The 19,924-nt window shown below is 34.9% G+C and overlaps 1 protein-coding gene across 9 annotated transcripts in view; it reads right to left on the bottom strand.

Moving 5' to 3' along the window:
- Pcnx1 (pecanex 1) overlaps positions 1 to 19,924 on the bottom strand; it is a 168,270-nt gene that overhangs the window by 100,144 nt on the left and 48,202 nt on the right. For all 9 annotated transcript variants that reach the window (XM_047537923.1, XM_047537936.1, XM_047537933.1 and 6 more), the window contains 3 exons: positions 15,224 to 15,269; positions 14,053 to 14,142; positions 6,857 to 8,560 (listed from right to left, as the gene is read on the bottom strand). In XM_047537923.1, the coding sequence (XP_047393879.1) occupies positions 6,857 to 8,560; positions 14,053 to 14,142; positions 15,224 to 15,269 (1,840 nt within the window). The remainder of the gene's footprint in view (positions 1 to 6,856; positions 8,561 to 14,052; positions 14,143 to 15,223; positions 15,270 to 19,924) is intronic.

The raw sequence follows: 19,924 nt of genomic DNA, 5'->3' as shown, positions 1-19,924 counted from the left end.
AGTTATGATTCTTATTTTTAAATTAAGGAAACTGAGGCATGAACTTAATGGCTTGTCTAGAGTATTCAGTCATTAATTAGAGGTGATATTAAAAAGTAACTGATTTATTTTCAAACAGAAATTTCAGTTCTGCCAGAAAGAAAAAATATTGGAAGGTTTATTTCCATATATAAACACTTAACTTTCTCAATAAAATACCTCTTTTCTTGATACTACTGTAAGGGAAGATTGTTTTTCCAAAGCTGATTCACTTCATTTAATGAGCATACTTCTAAGCTTTTTATGTCTAAGCTTTGAATAGCCTGAATAATCTTAATGAATCAGGGTCAACCACTCATACAAATACAGAACTGTACTGCAATACAATATTAAGTAGATACTATGACGTCCTTGGAGACTATTAAAATAAAAGATGGTTTGTCCCTATATTGACTGACCATACTCTCTTGTGCCTGGCTTTGCTCTGTATATTTACAGCTCCTCCTTTACAGCAGACTGTGAATATTTTCTGCTGTCCTTACTTCAGCCTCTATCCATCCCCTCTACTAACTTGCTTCTTCTAACATGGCATGTGGACCAAGAAATCAGAAAACCAAGTTTATTAGTCTTTAGAGCCTTATTTACTTAGTGAAGTATAAAAGCTTTAATTCACATTTTCTTGTCTTTTCAGTGGTATTTGTCTTTTCCTTCCAATGTCCAGTGCTATTTGAACAGGAAGAAAAAAAAAAAAAACTGCAATTTACATGTATAGTACAAACCCTCAGAAATTTGTTTATTTAGAAGACTTGACTTTTCTGTGAATAGGTCTCTTAAAAGATTATCTTTGAGCCAGGCATGGTGGTACACACACGATAACAGCCTATAATCCTAGCTACTTGGAAGGTTGAAGCAGGAGGACCAAAAATTCAAAGCCAACTTCAGCAACTTAGTGAGACTGTCTCAAAATAAATTTAAAAAGGATGGGGACATAGCTCAGTGGTAGAGCATGTGCCTAGTGTGTGTAAGGCCTTGAGTTCAATTCCCAGTATGGAAGTGGGGGGTGGGAAGAGATTATCTTTGGCTCAAAACACAATGTTATTAAAGGATTACTTACAAAGTAATCTAAACATTCTATTTAAAATAATTTTCTCAGAGAAATACAGGTTAAGAAATTAAGAAAAATGTACAACGAATAATTAGTAAACACAAACTACTCTGGCTATTATTTACAATCTGACACCTGATAGAGAAAATATGCTAATAGTATTGAATCATGTAGAAAATAAATTTAATAGCCCAAAACAAAATGATTTTAATTAAAAGGAGACCAGCAGGGTAGGGGAAAGGAATCAAGGGGGTAAAGGACAGACAATAGGGTAGAAGAAGGGAATCAGAAGGAACGAGGAAGAAAGGGAAAGGGGAGATACTGGGGATTTAAGCAGAGCAAATCATGTTATGAACATGTATGAATTTGTCACAATGAGTTTCACTATTATGTATAATGATAATGCACCAATAAAAATTTTAAAAGAAAAAAATGATTTTATTAAAATACAAACTAGAAAACAGAGGACTTTTTCTAGCATATATAATTGTGTACATTTTTGTTCTTAAAACATCGTCATAAATTAGAGATATGCCTTATAATTAAAATATTAAGTATAAAAAGAGGTCAACAGAAAATCTCTTAGTCTGAACTTAAAACTTTTTTCCTAAGTAACCACAGATGATTATTTGTAACATCTGATTTTCACCAAAGTACTTTATTAATGATAAGATGTTCTATAAAAACAAACATCTTTTATAACTAAACATTAAAAAATAGGTTATATGGCACACTGCTACCAAAGTAAGGTTAAACTCATAAAACTAGATGCCAATAAAAAAATAATTTTTTCTGTTGGTATTATGTAAAGAATTAGAAATTCGGATAATATTTTTATTCTAACTATTGTCAAGTTTCACACAATAGCACAATTAGAACCATCTCTCATTTATTTCTGTATGTTATTGTTTTCTTCTACTTTATTTATACCATTGAATTAATAGGACAGCAAAAATATCCTGCCTGCTTAATAACAATAACAGCAGCAACATTTTCTGTGTACCAGACTGCCTAAGCATTTTAGTACATGTTTTAGTACATGTTAATCTTCACAACTACCCTATGAAATAGGTATGACCATCATTTCATTTTAAGAGGAAGAAGCTGAGGGTTGAAGTAGGTAAGTAGTTTTTCCATGAGCGCTCCTATACTAAAAGATGTCACTAAACTAGATTAATTCCTATTTTAAATATTTTATTTTAGTACTTTAAAAAGCATTTCCTAAATTCTATCCCTTTTCAACCCACACCACCAACCTTAAAAATAAAACAAAAATAAATAATTGGAGAACTCACCAATACCTCCAAATTCACTGAAATAAAATCTATTTAAGGTTTTATCTAAGGCATATAAAGAGTTAAGCACCAAAGAAATTAAAGGGATACGAATAGGCAAAGAAGAACTCAAACTATCCCTATTTGCTGATGATATGATTATATACTTAGAGGAACCAGGAAACTCCACCAGAAAACTTTTAGATCTCATAAGTGAATTCAGTAAGTAGCGGGATATAAGATCAATGCACATAAATCTAAGGCATTTCTATACATGAGCGATGAATCTTCAGAAAGAGAAATTAGGAAAACTACCCCATTCACAATAGCTTCGAAAAAAATTAAATACTTGGGAATCAATCTCACAAAAGAGGTGAAAGACCTCTACCATGAGAACTACAGAACACTAAAGAAAGAAATTAAAGAAAACCTTAGAAGATGGAAAGATCTCCCATGTTCTTGGATAGGAAGAATTAATATTGTCAAAATGGCCATACTACCAAAAGTGCTATACAGATTCAATGCAATTCCAATTAAAATCCCAATGATGTACCTTACAGAAATAGAGCAAGAAATTATGAAATTCATCTGGAAGAATAAAAAACCCAGAATAGCTAAAGCAATCCTTGGCAGAAAGAGTGAAGCAGGGGGTATCGCAATACCAGATCTTCAACTCTACTACAAAGCAATAGTAACAAAACAGCATGGTATTGGTACCAAAATAGAAAGGTGGATCAATGGTACAGAATAGAGGACACGGACACAAACCCAAATAAATACAATTTTCTCATACTAGACAAAGGGGCCAAAAATATGCAATGGAGAAAAGATAGCCTCTTCAACAAATGGTGCTGGGAGAATTGGAAATCTATATGCAACAGAATGAAACTAAACCCCTATCTCTCATCCTGCACAAAAATCAACTCACAATGGATCAAGAACCTCAGAATCAGACCAGAGACCTTGCATCTTATAGAAGAAAAAAATAGGTCCAGAGCTTCAACATGTCGGCTTAGGACCAGACTTCCTCAACAGGACTCCCATAGCACAAGAAATAAAAGCAAGAATCAATAACTGGGATAGATTCAAACTAAAAAGCTTTCTCTCAGCAAAGGAAACTATCAGCAATGCGAAGAAAGAGCCTACAGAGTGGGAGAAAATCTTTGCCAATCATACTTCAGATAGAGCGCTAATCTCCAGAATCTATAAAGAACTCAAAAACTCTACACCAAGAATGCAAATAATCCAATCGACAAATGGGCTAAGGAAATGAACAGACACTTCACAGAAGAAGATCTACAAGCAATCAACAAACATATGGAAAAATGTTCAACATCTCTAGTAATAAGAGAAATGCAAATCAAAACCACCCTAAGATTCCATCTCACCCCAGTTAGAATGGCGATTATCAAGAATACAAGCAACAACAGGTGTTGGCGAGGATGTGGGGAGAAAGGTACACTCATACATTGCTGGTGGGGCTGCAAATGAGTGCAGCCACTCTGGAAAGCAGTATGGAGACTCCTTAGAAAACTTGGAATGGAACCACCATTTGACCCAGCTATCCCACTCCTTGGCTTATACCCAAAGGACTTAAAATCAGCATATTACAGAGATACAGCCACATCAATGTTCATAGCTGCTCAGTTCACAATAGCCAGATTGTGGAACCAACCTAGATGTCCTTCAATTGATGAATGGATAAAGAAAATGTGGTGTATATATATACAATGGACTATTACTCTGCCATAAAGAATGATAAAATTATGGCATTTGCAGGCAAATGGATGAAACTGGAGAATATCATGCTAAGTGAGATAAGCCAATCTCAAAAAACCAAAGGAAGAATGATATCGCTAATAAGTAGATGAGGACACATAATGGGGGGTGGGAAGAGTTAGTGTTAGGGTTAGAGTTAAGTTTAGGGAGGAGGGCAAGAATGGAGGAAGGAAGGACTGTATAGAGGGAAAAGAGGGGTGGGAGGGGTGGGGGGAAGGGAAAAAAATAACAGAATGAATCAAACATTACCCTATGTAAATTTATGATTACACAAATGGTATGCCTTTACGCCATGTACAAACAGAGAAACAACATGTATCCCATTTGTGTACAATAATTAAAAAAAAAAAAAGAGTTAAGCAGTAACATTTTGTTGACATGCTCAGAAATACAGTATGCCAGAAAAACTAGATAGCCCAAAAACATTTCTCCTAAATTGACAGACAATACTATAACAAATATTTATATAAAAAAATAGCCTTAACATGTTTGAGATGCTATATAATTTTTTAAAACTTTTTATTTTTATTCTTTTTAGTTATACATGACAATAGAGGAGATTCTACATAATTTTAAATAATGAGAATAAAAACAAATTCCCTCCCACTATTTCTAAGCTTCCAAAATGTCCAAATAAATGAACCTCCAACAAAACCCATATATTTAGTTGTGATGAAAACCAACTGAACATAAATCCCCAACACATTTAAGTAATTTTGTTTTGCTTACACAATGAAGCTCAAAAATAGTTCCTCCTTCAGCAAAAAATGATTTTTAATAGTTCACATACTGTTACACTTCTTCTACCAAAGTAGGAATAAAAACTTTTAATTCATTATTTGTTTCTCATTAACATTTAATGGGATCTTTAAAAAAGAATATAAACAAAGCAATCAGAAGCTGGAATCTGGAAAAATGAGAGCTTTTAATGAGCCAAAGAACTGTATCAAGAAGTAAACAGCACCTTTCATGTATCTCTTCCTTAAAAAAAGAGAACCATATTACCTGTGAAAAGGAAATGACAGTTTAAAAATAAATGCACAGACTTACTATAGGTCTTGCACATATTTTCAGTGTTTACATTTCAATAATACTTAGAATAACAGTATTTTACATTATAATATGTTCAAATTTTATTTTGATAGCAACTGTAAGAATAAAGCAGGTTTACTCGTAATTTTTTGTAACAACTTTAAGGATTAAGCTATTTTATAACTTAATGTCTTCTTAAAAAATGACTCCAGGAAACATAATTACTACATTGATATCAAATGGTTAAAACCATTTCAGATACAATCCATTCCCAAAATTTAGGTTTGATAGACTACTTTCTTCCTGAGGCACTTCACAATCCATTAGAAATTAATCTTTGTTAGAAATTTTACCAAAGACAGGAAAGAGGTGGGAGGTTAGAGAGAGAGAGAGAGAGAGAAATATTTACCACAATGTGGACTTGTAAAATACTCCGGATGAAATTAAAATTCTTTGACATAAAAAGTACTGTCACATGTTTGGGAATGTCTGTACCAACAAAAAAATCCAGCTTAACTTTTCTTTTTTCTTTCTTTTTTTTTTTTTTGGTACCAGGGATTAAACCCAGGAGCACTTAACCACTGAGCCACATTCCCAGCCTTTTTTATGTATCCTTTTGAGTCAGGGTCTCACTAAATTGCTGATTATTGGCTCTGAACTTGTGATCCTCCTGTCTCAGCCTCCTGAGTTGCTGGGATTACAGATGTGTGCCACCATGCCTGGCTCAGTTTACATTTAACAAGAGACTGAACACTACTACATCAATAGACTCAAATTTAAAACTAAAGATAAAGCAAAATAAAGGTAATAGTGTAGAATCTTAAAAAGCTAAGATGCTAATAAAAGAAGAACTAATTCTTCTAGTTCTATTCAAAAAGCAAATTTCTAATAATCAGAACATACTAAACTATTCTAGTTAGGAGGAAATAGAAACAACTACATAAAACAACTAAAATAAAGAGGCCAACACACAAGGACAGAGTACAAAAATTACCTACGTATCCAATTTTGTACAATTCCCCATAAACCTGAAATAAATAAGCTATTATCTTAACCAAAACACTATCACTGTCTTGGGGGCATCGCACATCCATTAATGAATACCAAATGCTAATATAATCTAAAAATTGAAGGTTATTTAAGAAAAATGTTAGTTATAGGAAAAAAATTTTTCTCTTAGTGTCTCAAACTTGAATTAAACATGAAATAAAATCAAATGAACAGACAAAAGACAGCCACAGTTTTTAAAGTATATAACCAAAGCTAAGGTAATATTTGGAGAAATTTCATATGATAAGCAGAGTAATCTAATTCTGGAAGTTCAGTGGCATGTACTATATAAGAGATGAAAAGTAGTTTACTATGCTAATGTAATTCTTATTTGTCGTTGCTACTGCTTTACGTGGAAAGGGGTCTAATATCTGTTATTTCTGGCAAAATATTAACATATGGCAACTAGCTTAGACAAGCAGAGGCCTTCAAGAACAAACTGACAAACCCAATATGTTTTTTGGTATACATTCCAAAACCTTTTATAAGACAATAATCTCCTTCATTTAAGAAAGCTTGTTTTACAGCACAGTAGAAGGGGAATATTAACAGAAGACACATTTTAATAAGCATTACTGTCATCAATAGCATCTAATTTGTGTGACTCTTGGGATGTCGCTTCTTGTACTTTACTTACCTCCACTGACTGCATCTTGCTCATCCCCTTCAGGAAATGCAACCTGGCTTGGCAAACTATTCCTAGATCGAGTGACTGTCTCTAGCTGGGAAGCCCGACCCAATAAAGACAGCTCATCCAGCACCTCTCCCTCTTTGGCCTCAAGATCTGATTTTGAAGTGGTTAAGGGCTTTATACTTTCAGGTGCCATTAGCCTGTTTGAGTCATTCAAACATGCTACTGTGCCACTGTCCAAGCTTAATACCCTAGCACGAGTCTTGGCACTATTTGTGCTGGAAGTCCGTCGTGTGGCCCGCTTTTTGCCAGTTCCTTCAGGACCCAGATGAGCTCTGTGTGAGTGTTCTGGGTCTGTGCCCCTTTCCTTATGAAGGTGTTTGGTCTTTAGAGCACTATATCTGCCCTCAGGAGATTGGCACGAATGAGAAGTAGTGCTGGAAGAGCTGTCACTGCTGAAGTGGTGAGCAGAATGGACGCTTGATGCTCTACTCAAGTCACTTTGATCACTGGAGTCCTCATCATGACAAAATATAGCACTATGTGGTTTGGTTCCAGAAACACCTCGAAAGGAAACATAGTCCCTGTGTCGACTTGAATCAAAACTGCTGGCTCGTTTCTTCCCTGTCCGTCTCCTGCCTGACTTGTGGGCAGAGGCTGTCCGGTGGATTAAGCTAGAGGATTTGGGTCGTACATCCCCTTCCTTCTGCTTTCCACCAGCATCTTTACAAACTTTTGAATCCACCAAAATGGCAGACTTCTCATTCTGCTCTTCTTTGTTTTCAGCAGTTTTCTCAGGTGGTGGGTCCTCTGGTGCAATGAGCTCATTCGCATGGGGGTTTTTATTGGCTTCTTCAGATGCAGAGGTGCTGAGCCCTCTCTGGTTGGGCATCTCCTCAGGGGCCTGAGAATCCTGGGCCTCAGGAGCCCCACCCTTCGTGCTCACTTCCAGGGCAGTCTTGTCACTGTTAGTCCTTTTGTCACTGGCACAGCAACTCTTCTCTGAGTCAGCACAGCACTCTTTTTTCTTAGCACTTTTCTTTCCCACGTTAGGAGACTCTTCCTGTTCTGACAAGATGCTTTCTATGTGAGTGGAGCTGGTCTGCTCACTTTTATAGCTGCTGACGGTGCTGTTAGTATCACGGTCTGTGCCACTGCAGTAGCTCTCTGTGGACCCGCTACTCCGTGTGCTCAGGCTCCTCAGACTGTCCATGCTTTTGTCTGCATTCAGTGCTTTGCTCTTCCCACTTTTTGTTGGTGGCTGAGAATTACTGTTTTTCAGATCACCAGCAAGCTGAAATTCCCCAGGTAGACAAGCATTTTCCACCAAGGATTCTTTGGATCCAGAATGAGGCTTTAAAGATTCTAACTCACTAACTGGATCTAACCCACGTCTTTGCTGATAAAGAGGGAAGTCATTCAGTGAAGTGTCAGGAAAAGCCACAGCAGAGCTGGAAGTCCGTGGTACACCTCGGGGCCGGTGATCTTTCCGGTAAGAGTGTGAATGTAAAGGTACAAGAGAGGCTACTTCTGTATCACAGGCACTGGACAGAGACTGATCAATGTGGTGGTGGTGGCTATGACTTGGCAGACTCACTTTGTCACTGAAGTCCCTTGGCAAGTCCTGTCCACAAGAGGACAAGGAAGGTTGAATGGAGATGAAGGAGTCATTGGAGACTAGACGGAAGAGCTTCCGATCAGTTGCCAAATCTGTTTCAAACACATATTTGGAAATGTTAACACAGATGTATGATATGCTTCTGTACTGTTTAACAATGGAAAGAATTCAAAGCACACAGTAAATCAAGTATAAACAATTTCTCAAGCAGTTCACTGAATAACAGTTGACCAGTCATTCCAAAGAGCTGGTTTTTATTTCACAGCTACACAAAGAAAGCTTTCAACTAATGAAATGAACTGAACTTTCAAATCTGAGTTCTCCACCTGGCCTCGGAAAAGGTTCTATAGACTATCAATAATAAAATAAGAAGCAACAAAGGATTATATTTAAAATGGACCCGGATTTCTCTGCAACCTCTAACTTACCAATCAGGTAACCTTGGGTTACTCTTTTGAGCCTGCTTCTTCATCTATAAAATATGATGTCAACCTCACTGAGAAGTAGTAGGCAAGGAATATTGAATTCTTCGCATATGCTTGGCTTGAATAGTGTTACAATTAATGGTAGCTACCATTATTTTACCTAACACAATACTAAACTCCTTCTGAAAAACTCATATCAATATTTTACAAATTAACAAAAACCTAGAATACTAAAAAACAAAAAATCACAGGGCTTACCAAATACGACAGAACAATGCAGGTATCATACTGTTCATAATGGTTTAAAAAAATAACAATAATTACAGGACAAAATATTGCACTTTCTCTTGCATCATTCATACAGCAATCCAAAATTCCTCATGAAAAAAAAATATATCCTCCTATATGTAAGTCCATTCCTTTAATCCATCATTTAGGGTAGTGATAAGTGACTTGAAGTACCATATATAATATGTAAATAAATATAAGTAACCTACCTACATTGTAATTTATCTTGGTATATAGCTTGGCAACTGATCTGCACAAAGCTGATCTTTTTACTATACATTTTGACAGAAAAGATGCTTGAACCTGCTTTTAGTTCAATAAAAAGCAGCATTATCTTATTTGTCCTAACTGCATACACAAGTATAATAATAAATTCTATAGTGAGTCTGATTCTTCTCAGTAGAATCTTAATGATTAAAGTAGACATTTCTCCTTAGGACTAAAATAAAATGAGTTCTAGAAATGTTTATGTACCTTTAAAAAAAAATCTACATCTAAATCTGATCTAAATAATTAAAAACTTCAATAGCCTCTAGAATGTACCACATAAATTATAATTTATAAATGCCCTATCATGCTTTATTCTGTTTTAAAGTTTTCAAGATAAGTAAAACCCAAGTTCTTTATCATTTGCCCAAAAGAGTTGTTACTATTCCTCTCTAAATTTCAAAATGTAAAAGCTAGCATCCTATTTATTTTGTAGCATTAAATTATAATTTGTTACTATGAGATAAATCTCAATATCTCTCTCATCAGTAATTATCAAGGATATAAATTTTATAGAACAAAAATTTATCTACCCTGAGCAAGTAGTTGAAAACTCTTTTAAGACATTAATGAAGTAGAAATTTAAATATTTTCACATTACAGTCAAATTTTAATGTATGTATTTTTTTCAGTAATGCTAAACAAAGGTATCATTAAAGGTTTAACTCTGTCCAGAGGAATTTTTTAGGTGTTAATAGGGGGATTGACATTTAGCCATAAAAATGAATTAAGTCCTAATACATACAACAAAACAGTATATGAAAGAAACCAGACACAAAAAGCCATGCTTTATACAATTCCATTTATATGAAATGTTCAGAACGGGAAAATACATAGAGATAGAAAGACAACTGGTGACTATCAGAGGCTGGCTGAAGAAGGGATGACAGTATAATGGGTGCAGCCTTCTTTTTATGGTAATGAAAATGTTCAGGAATTAAGATAGTGGTGAATATACTAAAAACCATTAAATTGGACATTATAAAAGGTGAATTTTATGGCATGCAAGTTATGTCATAATAAAAAAATAAAAAAATTAGTTACATACCAAAAATATTAACAAAAGTTTCTCAGTGGCAGATATACTAATTTTCTAACATAAATCATATTTTCCTCCCCTCTTCTAGATCATTCCCCATCAACTGTACAAACATACTATTATTTCTCTTACAAAATCCAAATCTTTCCTTTATCCTTACTTCCTCTTACAGCTACCAACTTAGGTATCTGCCCCCCCCTTACAAAAATTCCTTGAGAGTATTTTATAGTCACTTTTTCAATCTTCTTCTCTGATTCTATTAATTAATCCCTCTCCATTAAAACTATGCCGTTCAATGGGCTGGGGTTGTCACTCAGTGGTAGAGGATTTGCTTAACGTGTGAGGCACTGGGTTCAATCCACATTAAAATAAATAAAGATTTAATTTTTAAAAATATGTTTTTTGGGCTAGGGAGATAGATCAACTGGTAGAGTGCTTGCCTCGCAAGCACAAGGCCCTGAGTTCGATCCTCAGCACCGCAAAAAAAAAAAAAAAAAAAATATGTCTTTCAAGGTCACCAATACCTTGTACACTGTTAAACTCAATGGGCAAGTCTCAGTCTACATGTCCCTTGATCTGTCAGCAACATTTAGCAAACCTGATCAATCCATTCTTGAAACGCTGGGACATAAGTCTCAGTTTTCCTTCTATTTCACTAGTTGTTCCTTCTCTGTCTCCTGGACTTCTTAAAGTGAGCAACTCAAAACTCAGTACTTAAAATTTTTCGTTTATCTGTCTATAATCCCTCTTGTGTAGATCTCAGACAGTTTTTTGGCTCCACAGTAAACATTCAGAAATGCCTAGAACAAGTTCCTCTATCTTCTACTCAACCCTAGTACATTTATGGGATGGTCTGAAGATCGGATCTTAGACAGGGATGACATGAGTGAGGCTAAATGGGGACACTGTAATGAAGTCCTTAGAACTGAAGAAAAAAGACGATACACACCCACATCATTAGGTTTTTCCTGAAAATCCTAAATAATGTTGACAAAAAGAGTGCCAATTAATTAATTAACTGTTAAGCAACTAAAAGTTACTGCCCTATAAATTCAAGCTAGCCACCAAGACAACCACAAGTCCAAATAATAATCAAGCCAGAATGAAAAATTGCCACTAGGTGGTGCCAAAACACAGTCACAACGAAGGACGAATTGGATCAGGAAGACAATCCACCTAAACTCTAAGCTAGCTAAACCATGACCTGTGCCCTGGACTGGTACAATAATATGATAACTGAGCTCTCTGCTTCAGCTTTTGCCCCTTTTAATATATTCTCAACATAGAAGCCACAGTGATTCTGTTAAAACATAATATAACCCTTTAGTAGTTCATCATCTCACTGAGAATTAAAACGAACATCTTTAAAATGACTTCACAGACACTACAGAAGTTGGCCCTTTACTGATTTTGCAGCAGTCATATTATTTCTTAAACCTGCCCAGTCATTCCTACTTTACAGTTTTTGCACTTGTTATTACCTCTACATGAAAGGATCCCCAATCCTCTAGATGCCCTGAAAGCACACTCCTTCAGGTCTTTGTACTAGGTGAGTCTTCCCTCAATCACTCTACTAAAATTACAACTTCTTAAGCCCCTATCACTCCTCATCCTCTGCCTACTACATATGTACTGACATATATATATGACTACATGTTAATAGGATGGAAGTCACACAAGGGTAGAAATTTTTGTCTGTTCACTGGTTTATTGCCAGTACTTAAAAACAGTGTCAGGAAAAAAATGAGTACTCAATAATATTTGTTAAGTGGAAAAATGTTACACAATAAAAGCAAGTTATAAAATTAAATGAAAGTAGTATCACAGAGTGGTTAAAAGAGTGATTCAAAACTAGATTTAATTTATAGGAGTGCCACTTTGTAGCTGTGTGACTTTGGGCAAGTTTATTTTAACTTCTAACCCATAATATGCTTACTTGTAAAGTAAAAATAACAGCAGTATCAATTTCAAATGCTCATAGTGAATATTAAACTGGGTAAATACATGTCAAGTGCTTAGAAGATGACCTAAATCCCGAGTTGACAAACTAAGGACCATGGAACCAAATCTGGTCACATTTGTAAAGAAGTCTTAGTGTAGCACAGCCATGCCCACTTGTTTATAGATTGTTTATGGTTCTTTTCATTCTATCATGGCAAAGCTGAGGTCATTGGGTAACAAGAGAGAATGCACAGCCTACAAAGCTATCTGGCTCTTTTCAGAATAAGTTTGCTGATACCTAACCTGGACAACTATGTGCTCAATAAAGGTTAGATATCATTGTCTATGTTAACATGTAGCTAGTTGACGGATAGATGGCAACCTCAAGTAGCCGGACTATAAAAATCTTGCTTGTACATGGGTACTTTCCATATACAAAACAAGATAATGTGAGAAATGATGCTTAAAAGCAGTGGTGCCAACCCTTCTAAGATTATCACCTAGTGTTAAGACATTCTTCCAATGGCTATATATTATAGAAAAGGATACTATAACTCTCAAAACAACTGATTCATCTTTTTTTTTCTTTTTTTTCTGATTCATCTTTAAAAAATAAAGCAAAACAAAACAAAAAAAAAGGTTTCCATACGATATAGTATGTTTACAGGTCTTTATTTTAATTTCAAAAAAGCTAAGAGTTACAGTAATAAATTTCCAAATACCAATAAAAAAATACTTGTGAGAAATGGACTTGAGTAAGATATCAAATTAATGGACATGTCATAATTTAGTGATTGATGTGCAACCTCATAAGCAACCTTCATGATTAAGAATAGAAAATCTTTCAGCCAATCTATTCACCAAATGTCATCACCACAGCTAAGAGAATAATAGTTTACAACAGGGTAAAAACAGGAAGACAGATATCTCATTCAATTCTGGTTCCTTGTTTCTATACAACCTTTGAAAATCTCCACTTAAAAATGGAAATGACTTATCTGTCCTTTCATGTTTGAAAATCAAAACTCAAACATGAAAATATCTTAGTCAAAAACAAACTCTATAAAGTCCTAAATATTTACTTATAATGGAGTTGAGTAAGAAGGAAAAAAAGCACATGTAACCAAACTTTCTATTAATAATCTGCTATAGGAAAGTACTGTGTTAGAGACAAAGTTTCTCAGAAAATCCAAGAGCAAGTTATTTCTCTTTATAATTCATAATTGTTTCTGCAGTCAGGTAAGAGATGAAGCAGCTGGCATTTAGAGATCATACTGAAATAGAAAATGGTAGTTTTACATACTGTTATTACTTAGTTCAGCTCAATGCTCTAACCAACTAAAGAATAGCATGATTCTTAACTCTCATCTCATACTTACTCTGGGACACATGTTTATAAAATTTCTCTCTTCATATTTATTTGTCAGAACATGTATAATTGAATTCAGTGAGGGAAAAGTACTTATAATGCTGTATTATTATTCTCTCAGTAAATCATATTGTTTAATGTTTCCTAAAAATAACCATATTACATTATTACAAACTAGCAAAATGTAAATAACGTATTCCACAAATTCACCCTGGTCACTACAATGTGTATCACTGTGTGACTTAAGGTTCTTACCTTGTTCTTCACTTCCTTCCTTACAAAGACTAGAGCTCTGGCCCAGACTTAAACTGATATCATCAGAAGTCTTAGCAGTGTCTGTATCTCCTATAAAGTTAAGAAAAACACATGAGGACACTGTATTAAAGTAAAGGCTAAATGTGACATGACCAAGAAAGGACATCAGGAGTATGGTAGATACCTATCAACTAAAGCAGCTTCTGTATATCAAAGGTTCCAATAATGGAAGATGAACTAACTGAAATATCATGGACTATCAGAGCACATAATTATTCTCAGAGAACTAAAAAAAACAATAATGTGGAAAGCTTCATAATGTTAGCTAGTAAAACTATTTCTTCAAAAAATAAGTAGATTTTAGCTGGGCATGGTGGTACATGCCTGTAAACCCACCAGCTCAGGAGATTGAGGCAGGGGGATGGAGAGTTCAAAGCCAGCTTCAGCAACTTAGGGAGCCCCTCAGCAATTTAGTGAGACATTGTCTCTAAATAAAAACACAAAAAAGGGCTGGGGATGTGGCTCAGTGGTTAAGTACCCCTAGGTTCAATCCCTGGTAACCCTCCCCCCCCCCCCAAAAAAAAAGATTTTAAGAACAAATTATGTTGGAAAAATTTGAAATAACATAAATTTCCTTCCTTGGAAAAATAAGTAAACTAAAAAACTGTAAGACAAAAATAATGTGAATTTATCTTAAGTATTTGTATAGAATATCTGCAGTCGTATTTAAATTTTTCACATTGAATAAATTTTCCATGATCCTCACCTAAACATGTGAAAGTATGTATTTGCTATTAGCAAGGAAGCTTCTTACATATTAAAAACTTATAATTTGTGTAATATAATACAAATAAATGGTCATTATGTTGGAATTTAGATGATGAAAAGAGAACAATTTAAATCAAGCAATGTTTTAAAATTTTTTTTCATACTGTACATAGGGTAATAATGTCTGTCTCATTCTACAGTCCTTCCCATCCCCTCCCACCCCACCTCTCCCTTCATACCTCTTTGCATAATCCAAAGTTTTAAATCAAGCGATCTTTAACAAAATAAATAATTTTAGCTCTAAGGTCAAAAATGACATTTGACTGTGGAGTACTATTATCTTTATTACAAACAAAAAAGAAATGGAAAGTCAGAGGCAATGTTCAAGTTAGATCATGTCTACCTTTAATAGTTGCTGCTGTTCCAAGACGAGAGGAACCAGATCCAATCTGAAAACACAATATAAGGTAAATAAAACTAAATAAAATGCTAGCAGTATGTCATTACAATATGACATATTATAATGTATTGCATGTAATGTAATGTATTGCAATATGTCAATACAAACTAACAAGATTATCAAACAAAATTATATTACCTAAACATGCTGTCACTTTTTATTAATATTAAAATATACCTATTAGGTAAGTTCTGTCACAGCCACACAACCTGTTTCTGTGGCACATGCCGTGTTACCTTGCAGGTGTGCCAAGATCTTGAATCCCTTCTGCAAGCTCACAATTGATGAAGTTCCCAAGGCCATATGCCTCCAATCTTAAGCAATTTGTATCACAGTTATTATCAATTTTTATGTTACATCATGACATGCTAGTATTATAATAAACAAAACCAGGCACTGAATCTACCTGGAATAAATTTAGATTTCTTAGGGCACATAAAGGGAAGGGTTGGGGGGACAAAATACATTAACATATGCTACAAAGAGCAACATAAATCTTACTGCCCGACTGTTAGTGTATCTATTTGTAATTTCCTTAGTTCCAGACAAGTACTTGTTTGTAGATGGTTGGAACATTTAAAAAGAATAAAAATCTAAAGCATGTATCCACAAAAAGTGAATTTTTAGCACAAAGTATACTTAGAAAACTAAAATGTGATTGCTGAGATTTCAAAGTACCTAAATTTCACAGCCATTATTTATTATACTACCATAAAAATCATATACACAAATAACACAAATTGTACAAACATAGTAGGAAACCAAATATAACAACAGTACAGATAATTAAATCAACAAGTCTTAGCAAATCTTCCTGTCACCCGTTTTCAAGGGATTCAAAGAAAACTGTTAAGAGCATTGTAAAATAAAATTCAAAAGAACACATAAACTTATATATTTTAACTAGTCTGACCTGTTATTGGTTCAATTTAACAGTAGTACACACCACAAAAAATATGCTCAAAACATGGGTTAATATTGTTTTTGAAGGAGCAGGAAGAATTTTCTTGATCTGGATGGCCACTGAATGTGCAGAGATGTAAAACCACACTGAGCTGTACGGTTCAAGAGGTATACTATGCTATAGAGCTATGCCAGTGAAAAAGTAATACAAACAGGAACATAGAGATGAAAATACTAATAAACTCTGGAAGTAGTCAATAAAAAACAGGCTTGGTAATATTTTTAAACTGTTTTTTAACTTGATTCTCCTAGTGTTTCAGAATTTCTGCTTTCAATTAACCATTAAAGGCACTGTAATTGGCCAGGGGAAAAAAAGTCCAAAAAGTACTGCAAAACAAAGTTTCATTCTTACCACACTTGATAGACAAGTTACAGAAATAACATGTCATTCACTAGAATTATAAACATATAACTTCCTAAACAGAAATTTAAAAATAAATAAGAGCCAGATACAGTGGTATATGCCTACTATCCCAGCAGCTCGGGAGGCTGAGGCAGGAGAATCCCAAGTGTAAAGACAGCCTCAGCAATTTAGCAAAGCCCTAAGCAACTTAGTGAGACCCTGCCCAAAAATAATAAAAAGAGCCACGGATGTGTTTCAGTGATTAAGCATCACTGGGTTCAATCCCTGGTACCAGAAAAATAAAAAAGCAAACAAAAACTCTATTTTTTTGCACACCCTTCTAGGAATTTAAACGTTAAAAACACAAAATCTTTTTTTTTTTTTTTTTGGAGATAGGATCCTACTACATTGTCCTGGCTCTCCTTGAATTCACCATCCTCCTGTCCCAACCTCCCAAGTAGCAACAGGCATGTGCCACCCACACTTGATTCTCAAAAACCTTTTGGAATATGGGCTTTTGTCATTTGCTCATAACCTCACAGGGTTCCCCTTCTCCTCCTTTACCAAGTTCCCCACTTTAATCAGATGTCAGGGATTCATCTTTTCATCTTTGAGCAGTGGCCCCAGTCCCTGTCTAGAGGGAGATACATGACCTAGTTCTGGTAAATGGATGAAGGGAAGAGTCTGCTGGAGGGCTTCAGGAATAGATTCTTTTAAGTGTAAGAGGACCAAGGAGAATCTCTCTTTCCCACTTCCTGAACCATGTCTTGATTGAAGCTGTTGTGTATACTGCAGCACTGGGAAAAGGCCTAGAAAACTGTGGAAATGCCAATCCAGAGCCTCAGCATTACTGAGATGTTGAACAAATGCCACACAAACACCTCTAGATTTAGAAGACAAACACAAACTCCTACTTTTCTAAGTTAGTATTAGTTGGGAATTCTATTATTTGCTGACAAAAGTACTCTTAATAGATACCATGGTAATGATATTTTATTCTTCATGCTTTTCTATATTAGTTAAGCTGCCCTCAAACAGCAAAGAATCATGACTGAAATAACAGGTGATCAAGAATATAAACTACAGTAGTATATCCAAATGCAATTCATCCCCCAAAGGGTCACTTTAGAAAAACTCAATGGCATTAACATTCATGATACATTCAGTAAAGAGAAGGGAGTTCAAAATAGCAAGCATGTTGGAACTCCATTTTGTTTTTAAAAGTTTTTTTTTTTATTATACACAATATCATGAATGATTTTAATTTTCTTGTGTATCCTCATTTGTTAAATTTCCTAAGAATGAAAAGAAAACAAATTGAGAAAAACAGCATCTTCCTATACTTGCGGGTAAAGTTTTTTATTTAAGTGATTTGCATAAATTAAAACATTGCAGTGTTTCTTCCCTGTTGCAAGTGCTATAGGAGAGGTCCAGGAAGGATTATGGATTTCAGACAAAAGCCTACTTCTTATAACTGGAGAGTGTTTCAGGCAAGGCCACCTCCCCCAGGAAGCCCTGCCTCTCTCTCTCTAACTGAAATTAATAAATTTTCCTTGGAAGTCATTCCTTTTTTCTGCACCATTCTGATGGCAATTATTTCTCTGTCAAAGGACTTGTACTTAATACCTTGGCAATATATATCATATTTATAACTTTAGTTATAGATCTCAATCTCTTTGAGGGGTAAGACCTGATTCTCACTCACACCAAATAAAAAGCTTTGAATACTCTCAGGCAACAAAATATTTGAAGAAAAACAAGTGACAAAACAAAAGAGGGAGGTAAGGAGAGAAATAAAGGGGAAAATTTAAGAAGGCAAAAGAAATGGAAGGCAGAAAATGGAAGGCAGCAAACTAGAGGTAGCAAAAAAGCAAGAATGATAACTGACTAAAGATACAGCCACTATATCCAAAGAGCTCACTAACTGGTACAGAAGACATTTACATAAATTACTATGACAATGTGTAACAAATACTACAGAATAAAACATGTGCAAGAAACAGTATGTCCGTAATTGGAGTATCTCCAACAATATACAAAATGCATGACTCTATTTCACTTCAGCTTATCTAAAGGGTAACAACAATTACATCCACCCTATTTTTCATTATAATACAAAATGAAACTGCTAAAACCCAAGTAGCACAACAGCCTCCAATATTTGCCATTTTAATTTAAAAGTCACTATTTTAAGGAGAACCTAAGGCTGTGTGTTATGCACACACGTGCTTTAATTATATTCAAGAGGGGACTCCTTCCCTAAAGGAAGTATGACAAGTTCCAAAAGAAATGAGGCCAAGGACAGAGTATCCAAAGGTGGTTGGCAACTGCTGTGCCCTTTCACCTGCCCTACTGCAAAAATTAACAAAGATGTGGCTTTCCAAAACTCTGTTGGAAAAATGTAGAATAATTTCCTGGGATAATCTGACATTACTTTACTTTGCCAAGTAAGAAGAAAGGCTAGGGTTAATTAAGATTATGAAACATGTAGCCATCTTAAGGATTAAGTCATTTTATTCTATAAAAAGCAACTGAGGAAAGCAAAAAGCCAACAAAAAATAGGCTCAAGGATAGTAACACTATTTTTCAAAAAAGCACTGTAAAACTTGAAACTTAAAAAGTACCAAATTAGTATGTGTAGCACAGTCCTTTTTTATAATATTCTTTTTTTTCTAATGCCCATATCTCCCATTTCATCAGCCTGTATGGAAAGACAAATTTAAGGACTTTTTTTTTTTCTTTACACTCAGTCACAACTAAAACTGCTACCAAAATTCACTCACTTGAATTTTAAATCATAAACAGAGGCAAAACTTCTAGCAAAACAGAAAATAAGACTATTCAAGATTTGGAGGGGCGGGTAGGAGGATCAGAGATTGAACCCAGGGGTGCTTAACCACTGAGTCATATCTCCAGCCCCTTTTTATATTTTATTTAGAGACAGGGTCTCACTGAGTTGCTTAGGGCCTCACTAAGTTGCTAAGGCTTTCTTTGAACTTTTGATTCCTCCTGCCTCAGCCTCCTGAGCCACTATGATTATAGGCGTTCGCCACTGTGACCAGCCTATTCAAGATTCTGATTCACAGAATATGGTGTTTTCATAATATTGTTCTCAGATAGTCTATTTACTTGTTTGTTAAATGAGAAGCCAAGTCTAACCCTACCTCTATGGTTTTATTATCTATACACATAATTAGTAATCATTAATTGAAAATCAATAGTGCATAGGCAGTATACTACACAGTGAAAAAAAGGAAAACATACTCTGTAGAGGCTTATAAACTGCCACATATCATCACATGCCAAAAAACTAAGTGCTGTTTAAGTAATAAAAAATG

Source organism: Sciurus carolinensis, chromosome 2 (assembly GCF_902686445.1).
Source record: "Sciurus carolinensis chromosome 2, mSciCar1.2, whole genome shotgun sequence".
Taxonomy (NCBI): Eukaryota; Metazoa; Chordata; class Mammalia; order Rodentia; family Sciuridae; genus Sciurus; species Sciurus carolinensis.
The sequence above is the reverse complement of the archived record's forward strand: the minus strand, read 5'-3'. Positions and strand labels throughout refer to the sequence as shown.